An 18,636-nucleotide genomic window follows, 5' to 3' on the forward strand; every position below is an offset into this window, starting at 1 on the left:
CACAGCAGAGAGCTGGATCATAAGAGGAGCAGCTGGGACTCAGACTGGTGCCCATATGCGATGCTGGCACTGCAGGCGGAGCTTAGCCCACTACGCCACAGCACTGGCCCCAAAATGCCATTTTTATACTAAAATGTTTTTCTTTTTCTATGAGATGACAGTCTTCCTGTAATGATACTATTTTCCAAATCTGATATCTTTTTAATTTTATTTATATTTTTGCAATTTTTTACATACTCAAATCTATTTTTTTCATACTGCATATGATAAATATTTGCCAATATTTTCTGTGGTTATTTTATTATCTTGTAAACATTTGAGCCTTGAATCCTTTTCAAGCTTCTTACATTGTGGCAACTAAAGTAAGAAACTTGTTTCTTCCCCACACAGTGCCTCACTTGTTCTAAAACCATTTAATGAATCATTACTCTCCTCAAAGACCATGCTTATTTTATAACAAACTTTCATACAGATTTATGAGTACTTTCTGAGTTCTCTATTTGGTTATGTATATTTGCACTTCTATTCTTTTTAATTTATTTTATTTTTTATTTTTATTATTTTTTAAGATTTATTTATTTATTTGAAAGGCAGAGTTACAGAGAGGCAGATGGGGAGAGAGAGAGAGAGAGAGAGAGAGAGAGAGAGGTCTTCCATCTGCTTGTTCACTTCCCAGATGGCTGCAACAGCTGGAGCTAGGCCAATCTGAAGCCAGGAGCTTCTTCCAGGTCTCCCACGTGGGTGCAGGGGCCCAAGTTGGGCTCAAGGACTTGGGCCATCTTCTACTGCTTTCTCAGGCCGTAGCAGAGAGCTGGATTGGAAGTGGGGCAGCTGGCACTCAAATTGGCCCCCATATGGGATGCCAGCACTGCAGGCGGTGGCTTTACCTGCTATGCCACAGAGCCAGCCACAGGCTAACAACTTTTAAGTGTCACAGGTTTTAAGGATTCTGCAGAAACAACAACAACAACAAAAAAAAAAAAAAAAAAAAAAAAAGAAGAAGAAAAAACCCTGTAGTTTAGAACACACAGAAGTTTGTGCATTTTAGTTAATGTACTTTGTAACCTAAGTTATTGCAGGATAATTCTGTCATGTATCCTGTTTGTATTTGTTGGTGTAGTTCTCATGACAGACTACACACATTTTTGTCAATCTGTACTTTTTTCAAATATTGAAAACCTTATTTTTTAATTCTTTGCATTTTTCAATTACAGAAAAGCACTTCAAGTTTTTTATTTGTGAACATTACATATAAAGCCTTTAAAACACATAACTTCAGTGCAAAAAGAGAAAGTACAAGGTGGGAGTTGTGGCACAAGAGGATTCAACTGTGGATTACCAGGCCAGTGTCCTGTGTCCAGTGCTGGCTCGGGTCCAGGCTGCTCTGCTTCTGACCCAGCTTCCTGCTAACGCTCCTGGGAAGGCAGTGGAAGGTGTCTCAGGTACTTGGGCTCCTGCCACCTATATGGGAGACCCAGGTGGAGTTCCTGGCTCCTGGCTTCAGCCTGGCCCAGCCCCTGCTGTTGGGGCCGTGTGAGGAGTGAACCAGCAGATGGAAGGTCTCTCCCTCTCTCTCTCTCTCTCTCTCTCTGTCACTCTGCCTTTCAAATAAATATTCTTAAGTACTCTCACCCCATCTTTGTTTTTAGAAGATTCCTGGGGATTATCATTTTAAAGTTAGTTTGTGCAGTTTATCTAGGAAAGATGACAAGCGTAACCTGATCCTTCTCCTTGTCCTTGATTTCAGCCTAGATCGGTTGGTCTGTTCATATGGTCGGCAGCGATGCCTTTGTCATCTAGAAAATGAAAAAAATCATCTGATCCTCATGCTCACAGCTTTGCTTGCACCTGTCTTTCCTCTGGGACCCCCAGCTGACCCAGCTAGCCCAAGAAAGCCCCAGCCAGAGTCTCTTCCCCTTTATCTCTTCCTGAAACTCTTCCACCCCTTCTCTCTTGCAGATTCTTGCTAAAAACGACCCTACCCAGAAAGGCTTCCCCGACCGCTCTGTGATAAGTAGCACATGGGCATCATAGCTCCAGGACCTTGAACTCACAACTCAGTCTTTCTTTGGCTCATGCTCTGCACTTGCACAGGTCTTGCTCCATGAGGGTGGCAGCTCCATCTTTGCACACCTGCCAGGACCCAACCCTCTGGGTTCATTCATGCTCCGTCTTCACTCCTCTTCATGTTACAGAACACTCTGCTGGGCAGCCTTGTGGTCTTCGCCAGCCTCTTGGTGTTGTGCAACACGCAGTGCTATGTCGAACTCTACGACAAGAACCCGGAGGATCCCCCTGATGGTGAGTCCCCATTCTCCAGCGTTGATTATGTCACTGCAGCCTGGGAGATGTGACCTGTGCACTGGTGCTGAACACCTTTGAATCTGCATAAGAAAGAAGGTCAGGGCAAATATAGAGATGGTGTCAAAAGGATTCCAACTTAACCCTAGCTAGGTGAGAGTTGACTTTTTTCTTCTTTTGAAACTTACCAGCACTCAAGTCCCATCCAATCTAAAACCAGGTAGGCAAATGAGAATCACTGGGGTGTGAGCTGCACATTAAAAGCTCCTTGATGGGGTGAGCATTTGGCTTAATAGTTACACTGTGGCTTGGGACCCTGTATCCCATACTAAAGTGCCTGGGTTCAAGTCCCAGCTCTGCTACCAATTCTAGCTTCCTGCTGTTGTGCGTCCTGGGAGGCAGCAGATGACGGCTCAATTCATTGGGTCCTTGCAGCTCATGTGGGAGACCTGGATGGAGTTCTGGGCTCCCAGCTTTGGCCCTGGGCCACACCAAGGTTGCTGTGGGCATTTAGGGAGTGAATCAGCAGATGGGAGCACCATATGTTGCTCAAAAATAAAATAGAATAAAAGCTCCTTATTTGACTATGAAGTGGGGCACAGCCCTGGGTCAGTGGCTCTGCAGGCAGATGTGGGAGTCTGCATGTCTCATGCCACCCCAGGTGATGTTGCAACTGGTCCTTCCAGGACACTGGGACCACATGGATGCAAAGCAGAGGATTGTACACTTGGTTAAACATTTGAATTCTTGGGGAGTTTGGTTTTTTTTTTAAGATTTATTTATTTTATTTGAAAGAGTTACACAGAGAGGAAAGGCAGAGAGAGAGAGAGAGAGAGAGAGAGAGAGAGAGAGAGAGAGAGAATCTTCCATCTGCTGGTTCACTTCCCCAATGGCTAAACTGGCTGGAGTTGGGCTGATCCAAAGTCAGGAGCCAGGAGCTTCTTCCAGGTCTCCCACGTGGGTGCAGGGGCCCAGGGACTTGGGTCATCTTCCACTGCTTTCCCTGGCCACAGCAGAGAGCTGGATTGGAAGGGGAGCAGCTGGGACTCAGACTGTGCCCATATGGGATACCGGCGCTTCAGGCCAGGGCATTAACCCGCTGCACCACAGCGCCAGCCCCGGGGAGTTTCTTAAACATGTGGTGGCCTGAGCTTCACACCCAGAGACTCTGATTTCCTTGCTCTGGGGTGGGTCCCAGATGTAAATTTTTTTATTTCAAATTTTCCATTATCTATTTTGTTTATTTGATAGGAAATGGAACAGGGAGAGAAAGAGACGGAGACAATGAGCTTCCAAACCCTGACTGGTCCACTCCTGAGATAGCCCAAATGCCCACCTCCAAGTGTTCAATTTTAAAAAAATTATCTTATGTATTTTAAAGGCAGAGTTACAGAAAGAGAGGAAGGGACAGAGAGAAAGTATGAGAGTGGGGAGAGAGAGATGTTCCACCCACTGGTTTACTTCTCTGAGTTTCCCCATGTTGAGTGCCAGGGGCCCAACTAACTGAGCCATCTTCCACTGCTTCCCCAAGCACATTAGGAGGGCACTGGGTAGGAAGTAGAGCAGCTGGGACTCAAAGTGGCACCCATGTGGGATGCCGGCCTCTCACAGGTCCCTGTAGGTGGCTTTGAAGTGCCCAGTATGTGTCACATGTTCACCCAGGGTTAGGGACCGCCGATGAAAAACATAGGGAGGTGCTGTGCTGAGGTATTTCTGCAGAGAGAAGCCAGCAGGAGAGAACTTGGTCCCACAGAGCCCCATGCTTGTCCTAGCTGTCTGATTAAAGAGGAGGGCTTTATATCTCCAAATGTCTGTCCGGAAATAAAACCTGCAGGGATTCAAGCTTTGTGACAAAACGTCACCAACGGCAGGTTCTGCATGGCAGCACCTTTCCCGGACACCATGGTCACACGGCAGGGGGCTGGCCTTCCTGTCCTCATGTGCCCTGCTCCCGCCAATGCTCCTGATGACGTCGCTTGTGTTGTCTTAGAATGCAGGGACCTTGATGGAGTCACACACAAGCTGAACGTGGAGTGGAAGACTGAGAACTGTTACACATGTAATTGTGATGAGACTGGAATTCATTGCTGCAACACGTGAGTCACGCGGGTAGTGACGGAGAGAGGAACAGCACTGCTCCTTCTTTGAAAACCGTGTTATTTTGGGGCATCCTTGTTTGTTTTAAATAGGCTTTTTTATAGGCATTTTTAAAGAGCCTCTTAGATTCCCAGCAAAATTGAGCAGAGCTAGAGCGATTTCTCATACACCTCTGCCCCCATACATGCACTGTCTCCCTGTTAGCAGTGTCTTCCACCAGCGGTGCATTGGTTACTGACTGACCTCACATGGACTCATCCTTGTCACCCAGTGGCCACAGTTCACATTCACTCTTGATGTGGTGGTGGGGGTTGAGGGATGGAAGTCATTTTCAGTCCTATTTCTTTTATTCTTTATGTAATTACACACACACACACACACACACACAGAGAGAGAGAGAAACAGAGAGAGAGAGACAGAGAGAGAGATCTCCCATGTGTCAGTTCACTCCCTAAATGCCTTCCTGCCAAGACTGGGTCAGGGAGCCAGGAACTGAATCCAGGTCTGCCAGACTCCCATGTGGGTGGCGGGGACCCAAGGACTTGAGCTCTCACTTGCTGTTTCCCGGAGTGTGTATTAGCAAGAAGCTGAAATCTTGAACTGGGACCCCAACCCAGGGACTCCAACATGGAATGCAGGCAATCCCAGGGGTATCTTAACCACTAGGCTGAATGCCCACTCCTCTCTTCCTTCTTTGGCTTGTGGTGGAATACGTAGCACATTAAACGTACCGTTTCAGCCATTTGTAAGTATACACTTCAGTGGCGTTAAATAAATTCATTGTGGCTGCCACCCCCCCGCCATGCCCTTCATCCTGAAGAACTGGGATTCTGCACCCAGTCAACACTGCCCTCGCAGGGGCTGGTGCTGTGCTGCAGCGGGTTAACACCCTGACCTGAAGCGCTGGCATCCCATATAGGCGCAAGTTCTAGTTCGGGCTGCTCCTCTTACAATCCAGCTCTCTGCTATGGCCTGGGAGAGCAGTAGAAGATGGCCCAAGTCCTAGGGGCCCTGCACCCGTGTGGGAGACCTGGAGGAGGATCCTGGCTCCTGGCTTCAGATTGGCGCAACTCCGGTGGTTGTGGCCGGCCATCTGGGGAGTGAACCAGTGGATGGAAGATCTTTCTCTCTCTCTCTACCTCTCTGTAACTCTGTCTTTCAAATAAATAAAATAAATCTTAAATTTAAAAAAAAACACTGCCCTTGGGGCTTGGCAAACACCATCTGTCTCTATGAATTTGACTGTTCCAGGCTCCACATGTAAGTGGAATCATGCATGTGTTTGTCCTCTTGAGACTGGCTTCTTCACAGAGTGTGGTGTCCTCCGAATTCACCCATGTTGTGGCCGGTATCAGAATTTCCTTCCTATTTGAAGGTGGACTAACACTTCATTCTGCACATTTTGCTTAGCCATTCGTCTGCTGGTGTACACTTGGCTGCTTCAGTTTTATTTCCTTTATGTTGCTTTTGGAACTTGGTCAACGCCTTCTCTTTAAAAAGTATCTGTTTTATTTATTTGAGAGACAGGCAGAGCGAGCTGCCGCCTGCTGGCTCACTTCCCAGATGTCTGCTACGTCTGGGATTAGGCCAACAGATGCTGGGAGTGGGAACCAATCCTTGTTGGTGGCAAGGCTCAGCCACTTGAGCCACCGCTGCTGTCTCCCAGGGTGTCCATTCTCGGGAAGCTGGAATTGAGAGCAGAGCTGCCTTCAACCCACTACTCAAATGTGCGATGCGGCCACTCAGCCAGCAGCTTAGCCTCTAAGCCCCCAAATGCCCACCCCAGTTTCCTTATTCTTTGTTTAAAAGATTTATTTATTGGGGCTGACACTGTGGTGTAGGAGGTTAAGTCTACACCTGCCATGCTGGCATTCCATATGAGCGCCAGTTCAAGTCCCAGCTATTACACTTCTGTTCCAGCTTCCTGCTAATGGCCAGGGAAAGTAGTGGAGGATGACCCACGTGCTTGGACCCCTGCACGCACATGAGAGACCTGAATGAAGCTCCTGGTTCCTAGCTTTGGATTGGCCCAGCTCCAGCCCTTGCGGCCATTTGGGGAGTGAACCAATGGATGGAAGATCTCTCTGTCTCTCCCTGTAACTCTGCCTCTCAAATAAATAAATATTTTTAAAAATATTTATTAAAATATAAAATACATAATACATAATTTATATTATCATATTTATTTATTTGAGAGGCAGAGTTACAGAAAGGAGGGAAGAGAGAGAGAATCATCCCTTGGTTCACTCCCCAAATGATTACAATATCAAGGGCTGGGCCAGGCCAAAACCAGGTGTCTGGAACTTCATCTGGGTCTCCCAAGCACTCAGGTCATCTTCTGCTGCTTTCCTAGGCCATTAGCAGAGAGCTGGATGGGAAGAGGAACAGCCGGAACTTGAACCAGATGCCCATATGCAGGTGTCACTTCTCCCTGCTGCAGCACAGCGCTGGCCACAGTATCATTAGCCTTAAATCTCTGTATCCAGAGGGGTTCTTGGAGACAGGAAAGCCTATGCAGTGGTCGATGTTATTGGAGAAGCTGGCCCAGCCATCGGTGCAGCCTTGGCCTTGGCCACTAGGAGGAGCAGGCGGTGCTGGATGTGAGGTGTAAGGAATGAGGGCGCAGTGTGTGTACCTTGTGCTGTCAACCCTATGTTGTGCTGCTGGGAGTTCTACCCACGTCAGCTCAAAGGTCATGCAAATGTGTTCTGCTGGGGTGCTGTGGACACCAAAGTCTAGACTGGGGAGGAGACAACACAAAATACCCACAGGTCTGTCCACACCAGCCACCCTACTCCTAGCCCCCTGCCCTAATCCATCTGCCATCCACATCAGCTCTGGCCTATGGTGTTTCACAAGCACGTAAGTGGCCTTGACGGGAGCACGTGTGTAAAGCAGCTTTCCCACGCTTGCTGGTCACAGAGTCCTCTGGGAGGCCAGGTGAAATGCAGATTCCTGGGCCCTACCCCAGAGCCATGGAACCTGAATTTTCTAAAAAATATTTTTATTTATTTATTTGAGAGGTGGAGTTACAGACAGAGAGAAGGAGAGACAGAATGAAAGGTTTTCCATCCGCTGGTTCACTCCCCAGATGGCCACAATGGCCAGGATTGGGCAGATCTGAAACCAGGAGCCAGGAGCTTCTTCCAGGTCTCCCACATGGGTGCAGGGGTCCAAGTGCCACCTTCTTTTGCTTTCCCAGGCATATTAGCAGGGAGCTGGATCAGAAGTGGAGCAGCAGGGACTTGAACTGACGTCCATATGGGATGCTGGCGCCACAGGCAGAGGTTTAGGCTACTATGCTGCAGCACCAGCCCAGGAACCTGCATTTTAACCAGGGCTTCCAAGAATCTGATGACAACTCCAGGGAGTAGGGGAGTGATCTTCTGACCCAAACCAGAACACTTGAATCTCATTGAAGTTCGCGTGGCTGGCAAGTGCCACTCACATTTGTGAAGCAGGTGCCAATGCTAAGTACGTACTGGAACAAAAGGCATATGGAACCGGGCCTCCAGCTGGCTGCCCGCCCAGAGCAGGCTCCCAGGCATCTACTGGCTGGGGCACTGTGTGTTCCATTTGAATCTTGATGTTGTGGCCCAGAACCTTGAATTCGCCCTTGTGTCGAGGGTCAGCAGGACCCTGGTGTGCCTGGCTGGGTTAAGGGCTGGTGAACTGTGCCTTACTCCCACCGAGGGCACCTCTGTGGTGGCATCCCCATCCCATCAGTGCTGTATCATCACGTCCCATCCATGGGACCCTCTTCTAAGGTTCCCATGGACCCCAAGTAGAAAGCAACCAGGGCTGCCCCAGGCAGTGAGGTGGGAGGAGCCTCGATGCAGGAGTCTCAGTGAGCTTACTCAGCTCTGGCTTGTTGCATGCATTTGGGAAGTGAACCAGCAGGTGGAATCGCTCCCTCCCCCCATATCTCTGCCTCTCAAAAGATAAAAATCCATTTGCTCAGCAAACACGTCAGGCCTTCTCTGTGTCAGTTCTGAGCGCCCTGAGCCTGGAATGGCAACTAGCACGTGGTTGGGGTGAGGGTACCCTCTCCCTCTCTGCTGCTATGTTGCCTGTCCACAGGAAGTATGCTCACTTCTCTCTGCTGCTCAGAATCAACCCCTTCCCTGGAATTGCTCCATTGCTTACCAAGTTCGTTTTTCTCATGAACTCCTCTCTCTCCCTCTCCTGACCAGAGCAAAATACAGATTTTGATTAAACTTTCTTTGGGAGAATTTCCTGGATCCTTGCACCTTACTTGAGACACAGGTAGATTTCCAAGTGGCAGTAGCAGTGGAGCCTGGGGCTGGAGGCCCAGGCAGAGGCTGCCCCCATCAGGGGGTGGGAGATCTCCTGGCCTCCCCACCTCCCAGCCCCTGCTCTCTGACCGCAGTGAAGGAGTGAGCTGTGGAGGCAAAGGCCCAAGGTCATCCAGCCCCCAGCGCTGAGACACCCCTAATGTTCCAGTTTTCCCTTCTCATTCTCTCTTTAGCTGTTTCAGCTACAGAATTGGGTCAGATTTAAATGAAAATATGCATCCAGTAATATGCCCTTTGCCCTGCAACTTGTACCTGCACACAGACAACAGAATTACACAATTTAATTTCTACTAAAAACTTGTAAAAAAAAAATCTCACCTAGGGGCCAGCATTGAGATGCAGCAGGTTAAACTGCTACTTGGGACACCCACATTTCATACTGGAGTGTTGTTTCCAGTCCTGGCTGCTCTAGTTCCAGTACACTTGGGAGAGAGCAGATAACAGAGCAAGTGCTTGGGGTCCTGACTCCCATGTGAGAGACCCAAATGGAGTTCCAGGCCCCTGGCTTTGGCCTGGCCCAGATCTGGCTGTGGGGGCATCTGGGGCAGTGAATCAGCAGATGGAACCTCTCTCTCTGTGTTGCTCTGCCTTTCAAGTAGATGAAAACCAACAGACTTTTAAAAAAATAAGAATATCTCTTGAACAACAACCACTTTCCTTTTTAATGTTTTGTATTGTGGTAAAAATCTATATGACCAAACATTTACCAGTTTCACTGCTTCAAAGTGTACAATTCAGGGCGGTGAAGTTCATGCACAGCCAGAGGCACCCATCACCGCCATTTCTAGAACTTTCCAGGGACTCCAAACCTAAACTCCCCATGTATGGAGTCCTACCTCCCCCTCCTCCTCCCCCAGTCCCTGAGAACAACTAATCTACTGTCTCTGTGGATGTGCCTAGTGTAGATCTTTCTTGGAAATGGAATTTCACAACGTTTATCTTTGTGCACTCTGTGTATTTCACTCAGCAGCACGTTTGCAGAGTTCATCCGTGTTGCAGCCTCTTTCAGTAATCCCTTCCTTTTGGAGCCTGAAAAATATTTTGTGTTATAGGAATAACCTATTTTACTTCTGTTTCTGTGCTGACGGACCTGTGGGTTATCTGCACCTCTTGGCTATAGTGTGTGCTACTCTACAGTATGGTTGAGTCCCTGCTGTCAGTTCTTTGGGGGCGTATACCTGGGGTGGAGTGGCTGGGTCTCATAGTGTGTATTTTCTTTTTAACTCTTTGAGAAACTGCCCATCTGTTTTCCACAGTGGTCACGACATTCACATTCCATCCTGTAAGCAACCATATTTTTTAACTTAAAATATTGTTGGATTCAATTTTATCAGTAAGCATTCTTTTAAAAAAGTTATTTATGTATTTGAAAGGCAGTTACAGAGAGAAAGGGAGAGAGAGAGCAAGAGAGATCTTCCATCCAGTGGTTCACTCCCCAAATGGCCACAGCAGCCAGGCTGGGCCAGACCAAAACCAGGAGCCCGGAGCTTCTTTCAGCTCTCGGGCCATCTTCCACTGCTTTCCCAAGTGCATTAGAAGGAAGCTGGATTGGAAGTGGAGCAGCCAGGACTTTGAACTGGTGCCCACATGGGATACTGGCATCACAGGTAGTGGTTTAACCCTCTACACCACAACACTGGTGCCCAAACAACCATTTTTAACATTAAAAGTTTCAGTAATAATTTCCCAAGTTTTCAGTATAAAACATAGTAATTACAGCACTATTGGAAAGTATAGGAATAAAATATATTTATAATCACACACAACAATTAGTATCTTATCCTGATTTCCTTCTAACTCCTTTTTTTGTTTTGTTTTAAATATTTATTTATCTGAAAGGCAGAGTTATAGAGATGGAGAGAGAGGAGGGAGAGGAGAAAGAGAGAGAGAGAGAGGCCAACCATCCACTGGTTCACTCCCCAGATGTCCACAACAGCCAGAGCTGTGCTGATCCGGAGCCAGGAGCTTCCTCCAGGTCTCTCACGTGGGTGCAGGGGCCCAAGGACTTGGCATCTTCTACTACTTTCCAAGGCCACAGCAGAGAGCTGGATCAGAAGCAAGCATCGAGGCCGCCTGGCTTCAGATCAGCATGGTGTGCCAGCCACAGCACACCGGCCGCAGTGGCATTGCAGGGTGAACCAACAGAAAAGGAAGACCTTTCTGTCTCTCTCTCTCACTGTCCACTCTGCCTGTCAAGAAAAAAAAAAAAAAAAGAAGAAGAAGAAGAAGTAGAGCATCCAGGACTCAAACCGGCACCCATATGGGATGCCGGCCCTGCAGGTGGTGGCTTTACCTGCTATGTCACAGCGCCAGCCCCCCAACTCCTTTCTACACTTTTTGTTTTTTACATGACAGATACCAAACTCTAGGTTGCAATTGTGTAGTCTGGGTTTTCCACTCAATAGTCTAGCATTAACACTCACGCACCTCATCAAAACTCTTGCAAACATTCAAGCTAGTCATTCGTTAGTCTTCAAACAGATTCAGTGCTGAACCCCAGCGCTGAAGTCAAGTCTCGAGCATTTGCTTCCACTCGCGTGCAGCATGAGCCAGCAGGAGATTGGTGTGCGAGTGCCCTGACACCACTGGCCCAGAGGGAGCGCCATCCTCAGGTGTCTTGGGAGGAGTCAGGCAGTTGAGATAGAAGAAAGACCCTGGCTTTGTTGGTGGCCAGTTGAAAGGAAAGTGAGGGTCATCTTTTGTCACAGAGGGTGGTGGGGAGCGGCTGTGTGTATGCACCTTTTGGGCAGAGACAGTTTAAATTTAGGGTTTACGCATGAGCTTCAAGGGACCAATGGGCCCCCAAATTATTTGCCCCACTGAATGTGGGGGTGAATATTCTGAGGGAGATGGTCCCCAGTCTTCAACTCCTTCCTGGGCCCCATGACCCCAGCCTGGAGTGGCTCTCTTTGCTCCTGTGGGTTGAGATGGCTCCTCTTCTAACTTCCTTCCTGCCAAGCTTGGGACAACCTGACCACTTCCTGAACAGGAACACCAGGGACAGCCAGGCTGGAGCCACCTGCCTGGCCCCAGAGCAGCCCAGGCCTGCCTCTGGGGCTATCAGAACTCCTGGCCATGCTGGGCAGGCCAGACGGACTGCGCGATGGATGGCAGGGATGGTTTGTATGACTGCAGAATGGGCAGGTGCAGGTGCCCCGGGGGCCACGCTGTGGGGCTGACAGCAAAGGGTGCCATCCCATTGATGATGGCGGTTGCAAGGTGGGAGGAGAGGATCCACTGCAGTGTGGCCCTGGCTGGGCTGGGGTGGGGGTAGCATGGGGGAGTCTTTTCCTGTCTAACAGGGCTTGGTTTTTCTCGATGACAGTGCTGCCATCCCCGGAGGTTTTGATACCACAAAGTGCAAGACGATCTTCCACAAGGACACTTGCAGCTACTCCGTGGTGGAGCTGGAGAACCCGGACAAGGAATGTCCAGTCAGCTCGTGGATCCTGTGAAGAGCTAGTGGGCCCAGGTCCTCCCGCGGGCCCGGACAGCCCGATGTACAGCCCTGCTTATCAGTAAAGCATGTGTGGAGCAATCACTCGGCTGTGTATGCATTGATTGCGCATTTTAAAGCATGTGAACTGAAGAGAAGAAAAGTGGAATAAAGGTTATGCCCATGTGCCCGCACGCAGCGTCCCCTGTCCCAGCGCCGGGGCACCCCTGTGGTTTCTGCCTGCAGCCTGCTCTCTGCTGGGCAATGAACACAGTCTATGCATCTTTGTGATGAGATGGATCCTTTCCCTGTTTGGGGGTGTTTGTGTTTTTCCTCCCTTCCCCTTCATGGGTGAGGGGCCTCTCTCTCTGCTGTGGCTCCCCACAGGCTGCAGTGGTTGCCTGAGGATAGAACAGGTCAGAGCAAGGCAGCCGGGAGAAGTGTCCAAGACCTGGTGCAGCACAGGGTTGAAGAGGCCAAGGCTGAGAGGGCGTGGCCTGAGGGAGCCAGGGCTGATGGGTTGTGGCCTGGGGGAGCCTGGGCTGAGGACCTGGCCTGGGGCAGCCAGGGCTGAAGGGGTGTGGCCTAGGAGCAGCGGGGGCTGAGGGGCACAGCCTGGGGAGTGAGGGCTGAAGGGCGTGGCCTGGGGCAGCCAGCTCCCCTCGCAGACCACTGAAAACAGTGACTTAACAACGCACTGTCAACTTCTGTTCAGCTGGGCCAGGCGGTGAAGGGGCACTGGCTGGGTGTACGTGACAGGTCATCAACAAGCCACTGGCCATCGGCCTCACAGCGTGTGGGCAGCTGATAAAGAACATTCTCTCCCCTCTGGCCCGGCCCCATCTGCAAACAGGCCGCGTGGACGTGCTGAGCAGTGCAGCCGGGCCCCTCGGCGTCTTTGTCCACTCTAGATAGTGACTTCGGTTATGTCCAAGCCTCCCTACAACTCCGCGCCTGCATCACGGGCACAGCCGTGGGCCTCTGGAACATTCCCCTACTGAGCCCCTCTCCACAGCTCCCCTTCTGTATCCCTGCCGGTGCCTCCGCCACTTTCTACTCGGGCTGCCTTGCCCCTTGTAGGAGCCGCCCTTGAGTGGGACCCATAAAACCCCTTTTGGGGGCCATTATTGTGGTGCGCCGGTTCGAGTCCCAGAGGCTCCACTTCCTATCCAGCTCTCTGCTATGTCCTGGGGAAGCAGTAGAAGATGATCCAAGTCCTTGGGCCCCTGCACCTACTAGGGAGACCCAGAAGCTCCAGGCTCCTGGCTTCAGCCTGGCCCAGCCTTAGCCATTGAAGCCATTTGGGTAGTGAACCCGCAGGTGGCAGACCTCTCTCTCTCTCTCTCTCTCTCTCTCTCTCTCTCTCCGTAACTCTGCCTTTCAAATACATGAATTAATTGTTTTAAAGTTCCTTTTACGATCTTCCACTTGGCTGGGAAAAGTGGAAGCAGTTGTCAGTGAGTGTGGAGCCCCCTTAGGCATCTGGCTACACACACACTCAGAATCCCAACGTGGTAACGCGACCCTGGGAAGCTGGTGTGAGGAGGCACCACAAGGCAGGCAGGGTGTGTAAGATGGCCCTTAGGGAGCAGCTAAGTGCGCCTTGGGAGCAGTTCCAGAGGGTTGGAATCTGGGTTGACATTAGCTATTTACCCTATGCCCTTATAACAATGGGAAGAGGTTTCACTTGAGTCTTTCCAGAGATCGCTCCTCAGCCTGTGTGTATACCGGCCCGAAGTGTCAAACCCTGGACCCCAGTCTCCAAAGGCAGACTCTCTAACAGCCAACCTCAGTACCTTTCCCTAAACAAGCCACCCATGAAGAGACAAGGAAGAGGCCTGCCTCCTCCCAACATCGGGTGACATGGAGGACCTCAAGGGTCTGGTGGACCAAGCCCAACGCCTGACCCTGACCCCTAGTCCAATGGGCCCGCTGCTGGTGGTGCTGATCTGTGCAGCCCTGATGTTAAACTCAGGCCGCCGGTGACCAGGCTGGGTTCCAGGATGGGCCCAGTGATTTGGCTTTCTGTCCGGGCACACAGTAACTGGACTGGACCCTGGGACCAGCCCTTCAAGGATGCAGTCAGGCAGCTGGTAGAGCGGACTAAGAGGACCCTTCGACTGATCATCGCTCTGTTATACCCATTGTCGCTGCGGTAGCTGGTGCGGCTGTTGCCATCATTTCCCTCGTCCAAAGTGTTCAAACAGCTGACTGGTGAACAACGTCACTCAGCTAACGGCCACTCCCCTGTTTACCCAAAACCAAGCCACCAGTCAGATCAAAACAGCGATCCTGGCCTTGGAACAGGGGTTGGATTCACATCAGAAACAGATTGAACTGCTTTGGCAGACCATGCACCCCCAGTGTGACGTTGGCTTCACAGATGGTTCTGTCTCCAGCGTGCCTGTCTTAGACTGGGAAACTTGGTCCCATACCTTGTCAGCCTGTATTGGGGCTCTTGGATGGGCAGTTTTCTCAGGCGCTCTTCAGTTTAACCCAACAAATTCTAAAGCTTGACGCTACTCACATTTCTGCCCTGGTAGTCACCACCTTTACATAGAGCCTGGGTGATAACTGGTGGGGACCCATGAAGTTTTGCTTACATCCCAACATGATTATTGCAGAAGGGGGCAATAAAAAAGTCTCAAGAAAGTGCAATTTCTTGTTTTTTTTTTCATTTGTAATGTTTTTAATGAAGATTTATTTTATTTTATTTGAAAGACAGAGCTACAGAGAGGGGGAGAGAGAGATATTCCATCCACTGGTTCACTCCCATATGGCCACAGTGGCCTGATCTGGGCCCAAGCCCAGAGCTGCTACCGGGTCTTGTATGCTGGTGCAGGGGCCCAAGCACTTGGACCATCCTCCAGATGGCTTTCCCAGGCACATTGGCAGGGAGCTGGCTCAGAAGTGGAGCAGCTGGCTGTGCTTTAACTGCTTTGCCACAATGCTGGCCCCAATTTACAATTCCTTTTACTGAAGATTTGTACAAACTGCCTAGTGTAGGTTGTTGCATGAAAGAAAACCAAATTGACAGTTAGTATTTCGAGTTTACTAAGTCCTACATTGATTCTGACCAACTTGGCCTTTTACCAGTAAGTTGGATGCCAGGAAAAGAAGTACAGATTGGAGATCTTGGTGGGGGGGGTGCTGGTGGGGAAGGAACAGACAACAAAGAGTGTGAGAGCTGGAAGGTGGAGCTACAGATGACCTAGTCCAAGCCTTCATTCCACAGTGCCGATACTGGATCGTGGGCTCCTGCACCTGTCCTAACCACTTGGCACTGGTAAATGGCAATGGTTCTTTTCTCTGAGCCTATCATGGTGCTCAGTGGCCCTTGTTAGAGTTATCCAAGGCAGAAGGTTCTGATACTTTGTGAGTTATTGAGGAGTGTGAATGTGGACTGAGGATCTTCAGGGAAGTTACTCCATTAGAACGTTCATTTTAAGATGGAGTGTTGGCAACTGAAAATTTATTAATACAGTACAGGAAGACCACACCGGTCTTGGGTACAGAACCTGGGACTAGACATTGGGAGCCTTAGTTCAAAGCCCCAATGTTACCCGTGGCAGCTCTGGCCCTTTAGAACGGTCAGTTAAGCTGTGTGGGCCTTTGTGGCTTCATTTACAAAATGAGGGTGCTTCAATCAACCGATACTCAGGTTTTCAACTTCAAATTATGGTGTGTGTGGGTCACAGGTGGTTAGAGATCTTTGGAAATTTTTTGGTTAAACCATATGATAATAAATTAGCTTGCTTTGTGGTTAATTGCTCAATTTTGGTTCCATGATGTTTGAACTTCGGAATTGTATTCATGCAAACCATAGTATAAGTATGGTATATGTTGTTTATAGAACTCCTCTTTGAGGAGATATTAGGTCCTGTTTGAGGGTGTGTGTTTTTCTCTCCCTCTTTTTTTTTTTTTTTTTTGACAGAGTTCTCTCTCCCTCCTTTTAACAACCACCCCCTGCCCCACACTTAAACAATGATCATGGATCTAGAGGCAGGGAAGTTTTAGAAAGCACTAAACTTTCTAATTGCTTCTAAAAAAATAAACATTTAAGACAACCCTCACTTCGAGGTGGTAGGCAGTAGTTTGGATTATTATTTTTTAAAGATTTACTTATTTATTTGAAAGTCAGAGTTACATAGAGAAGGAGAGGCAAAGAGAGGGAGGTCTTCCACCTGCTGGTTCACTCCCCAGTTGACTGCAATGTCTGGAGCTGTGCTGATCTGGAGCCAGGAGCCAGGAGCTTCTTATAGGTCTCCCACATGAGTGCAGAGGCTCAAGGACTTGGGCCATCTTCTACTGCTTTCCCAGGCCACAGCAGAGCACTGGAACAGAAGTGGAGCATCTGGGACTTGAACAGGTGCCCACAAGGGATGCTGGCACTGCAGGTAGCAGCTTTACCCACTGTGCCACAGCGCTGGCCCTGAATAGGTTGGATTATAAATGTGAAGATAAGTAGAACTTTGAGTAAGTTTTTATTAATTTGAGTTTTTTAGATACAATTTGGTCCAATTTTACAGGTAGCAGAACTGGCAAAAGTATGTATGCTTGGGTTATATTAGAGTATTTTGACTATTGAGTTTTTTATTGTTAAGTGGAAGATTGAATAAAAAGCTGATATTTATCAAAGCACCACCTCTTCCCCATAAGTGTGTGAGTCTATATTAATATCCTCACTGAACGGATTCGGAAGTTAGGATCAACAGGAGCAAATGGTGGTCCAAAGTCAGAGCTCTGAGTAAGTAGTGACTAAAGGACGCTAACTCATGGCTTTCTCGTTGCAGACCCCCTGACCTCCTGCCCCCAGTTTCTGTGCTGTGTTTTATACTCCTGAGGGGGAAATTCCAAGCCACCGTCGTTGACCCAAACCCTCAGTGTTCAGAGGCTGGGCAAAGTGCTCCTAGATGGGGAGTGGCTCTCGTCACCCTCGCTGCAGCCCTCTGTGGCCGCCGCTGTGTCAAAGTCACTGGAGGCCGTTGTTTTTGACCAGTCTCCAGCACTAGGCCACAACAGACGAGGCCAAAAATCAACACGTAGTCATCCCTGCTAAAGTTCCATGTTCTCAGGCTGAAAGGAAGTTGCTTGGCCTGCCAAGAAATGAGAGTTAGGGAGCATCCAAATGGACCAGGTTTCTTTGGTACAGTAGTGAAGTTCCCTCTGCTTGAATCCTTAGACCAGAGAGGTAGCCTGAAATAGTCTGGTGTTAACTAACCATTGTTTTCTTGCTGGCGTTGCGCTCTTGCCTTTTCTACAAAGAAAGTAACTTGGAAATGATCAGTCTTTTTGTTCTTTTCTGTTTGCTGTCTTCAGCCTTTCCCAGCCCATAAAACCAACCTCTTCTGCTCAGCCCATCAGAGAGCTTCCACTTTATGTGATGGAGTGGTGCCTAAATCTAATTAAGGTCTTCAGATGGCTCTAATTTGGTCCTTTGGCACTACTCTTGTCTCCATTGTTCAGAAGAAGTTGAGGTCCAGAGAGGTTAATTGACTGGCTCAGGGAGTCTCGAGCTTGCAGACGTAGACAGAACTCAGGCTTATCAGACTCCAGAGTGGTCTCCTGACCACCAGGCCTGCCATGCTGGCTGTGAGCCTGCCACACACAGTCACGTGAACCAGTTCCTTGAGAGAGGGACTCAGCTGCAGCTCATTGTCCCGGGGGTTTTTCTGTGTGATGGGGTTCTTGCCTCCAGCTCTGAAGGCTTCCTCCTCATCACAGGACAGGAGGGCCAGCCTCTACACACAGCTCTGGTCTCAGGAGCTGGGCTATAGAAGTGGAGCCCTCTTTGCTCCGCAAGGAAGGAGGAGGAAGCCAAGAACCACGGAGACCCAAGCAGACGGGACTGGCCGTGAAGAAACACTGAATGGATTCCAGAGACCCTTATTCTAACAATGTGACTGTTTTGAAGGCTAGCACTCATTCCAGCTTAAAAATGTTTGCTAACTCTGTGGAAACAACAGTTGGGTAACTTTAATCTCATCCTACATTCTGTCCATAGCTGATAAGGGAGAAAGCCAGTGTGTGTGCCCTGTTCTACCCTTCCCAGTGTGGAGTGGAGTTCCTGTGATTGAATGGAGAGGGCTTCTTTGGGGACCTGGAAATGCATAGGCACTGTATGCCTGTTTGGCTCCATACTACAGCTCTGGGGTTCTTTTTTTTTTTATTTTTTTTTTATTTTTTTTTTATTTTTGACAGGCAGAGTGGACAGTGAGAGAGAGAGACAGAGAGAGAGGTCTTCCTTTGCCGTTCGTTCACCCTCCAATGGCCGCCGCGGTAGGCGCGCTGCGGCCGGCGCACCGCGCTGATCCGATGGCAGGAGCCAGGAGCCAGGTGCTTTTCCTGGTCTCCCATGGGGTGCAGGGCCCAAGCACCTGGGCCATCCTCCACCGCACTCCCTGGCCACAGCAGAGGGCTGGCCTGGAAGAGGGGCAACCGGGACAGAATCCGGCGCCCCGACCGGGACTAGAACCCGGTGTGCCG

At 49.5% G+C, this 18,636-nt stretch overlaps 2 protein-coding genes and 1 long non-coding RNA gene across 4 annotated transcripts in view; 2 read left to right on the forward strand and 1 right to left on the reverse strand.

The window, feature by feature from the left end:
- LOC149122141 (beta-microseminoprotein-like) overlaps window positions 1-12,255 on the forward strand; it is a 48,682-nt gene extending 36,427 nt beyond the window's left edge. For both annotated transcript variants that reach the window (XM_089313684.1, XM_089313685.1), the window contains 3 exons: window positions 2,196-2,301; window positions 4,292-4,397; window positions 12,040-12,255. In XM_089313684.1, coding sequence (XP_089169810.1) covers window positions 2,196-2,301; window positions 4,292-4,397; window positions 12,040-12,169 — 342 coding nt within the window. In that variant the 3' untranslated portion in view covers window positions 12,170-12,255. The remainder of the gene's footprint in view (window positions 1-2,195; window positions 2,302-4,291; window positions 4,398-12,039) is intronic.
- Window positions 1-18,636, forward strand: part of LOC149122137 (uncharacterized) — a 320,316-nt gene that overhangs the window by 257,852 nt on the left and 43,828 nt on the right. The gene's annotated exons all lie outside the window — the stretch shown is intronic.
- LOC149122138 (beta-microseminoprotein-like) overlaps window positions 1-18,636 on the reverse strand; it is a 449,968-nt gene that overhangs the window by 207,463 nt on the left and 223,869 nt on the right. The window lies entirely within an intron of this gene.

This window comes from Oryctolagus cuniculus, chromosome 15 (genome assembly GCF_051225735.1).
Source record: "Oryctolagus cuniculus isolate XC-2025 breed Fujian yellow rabbit chromosome 15, ASM5122573v1, whole genome shotgun sequence".
Classification (NCBI taxonomy): domain Eukaryota; kingdom Metazoa; phylum Chordata; class Mammalia; order Lagomorpha; family Leporidae; genus Oryctolagus; species Oryctolagus cuniculus.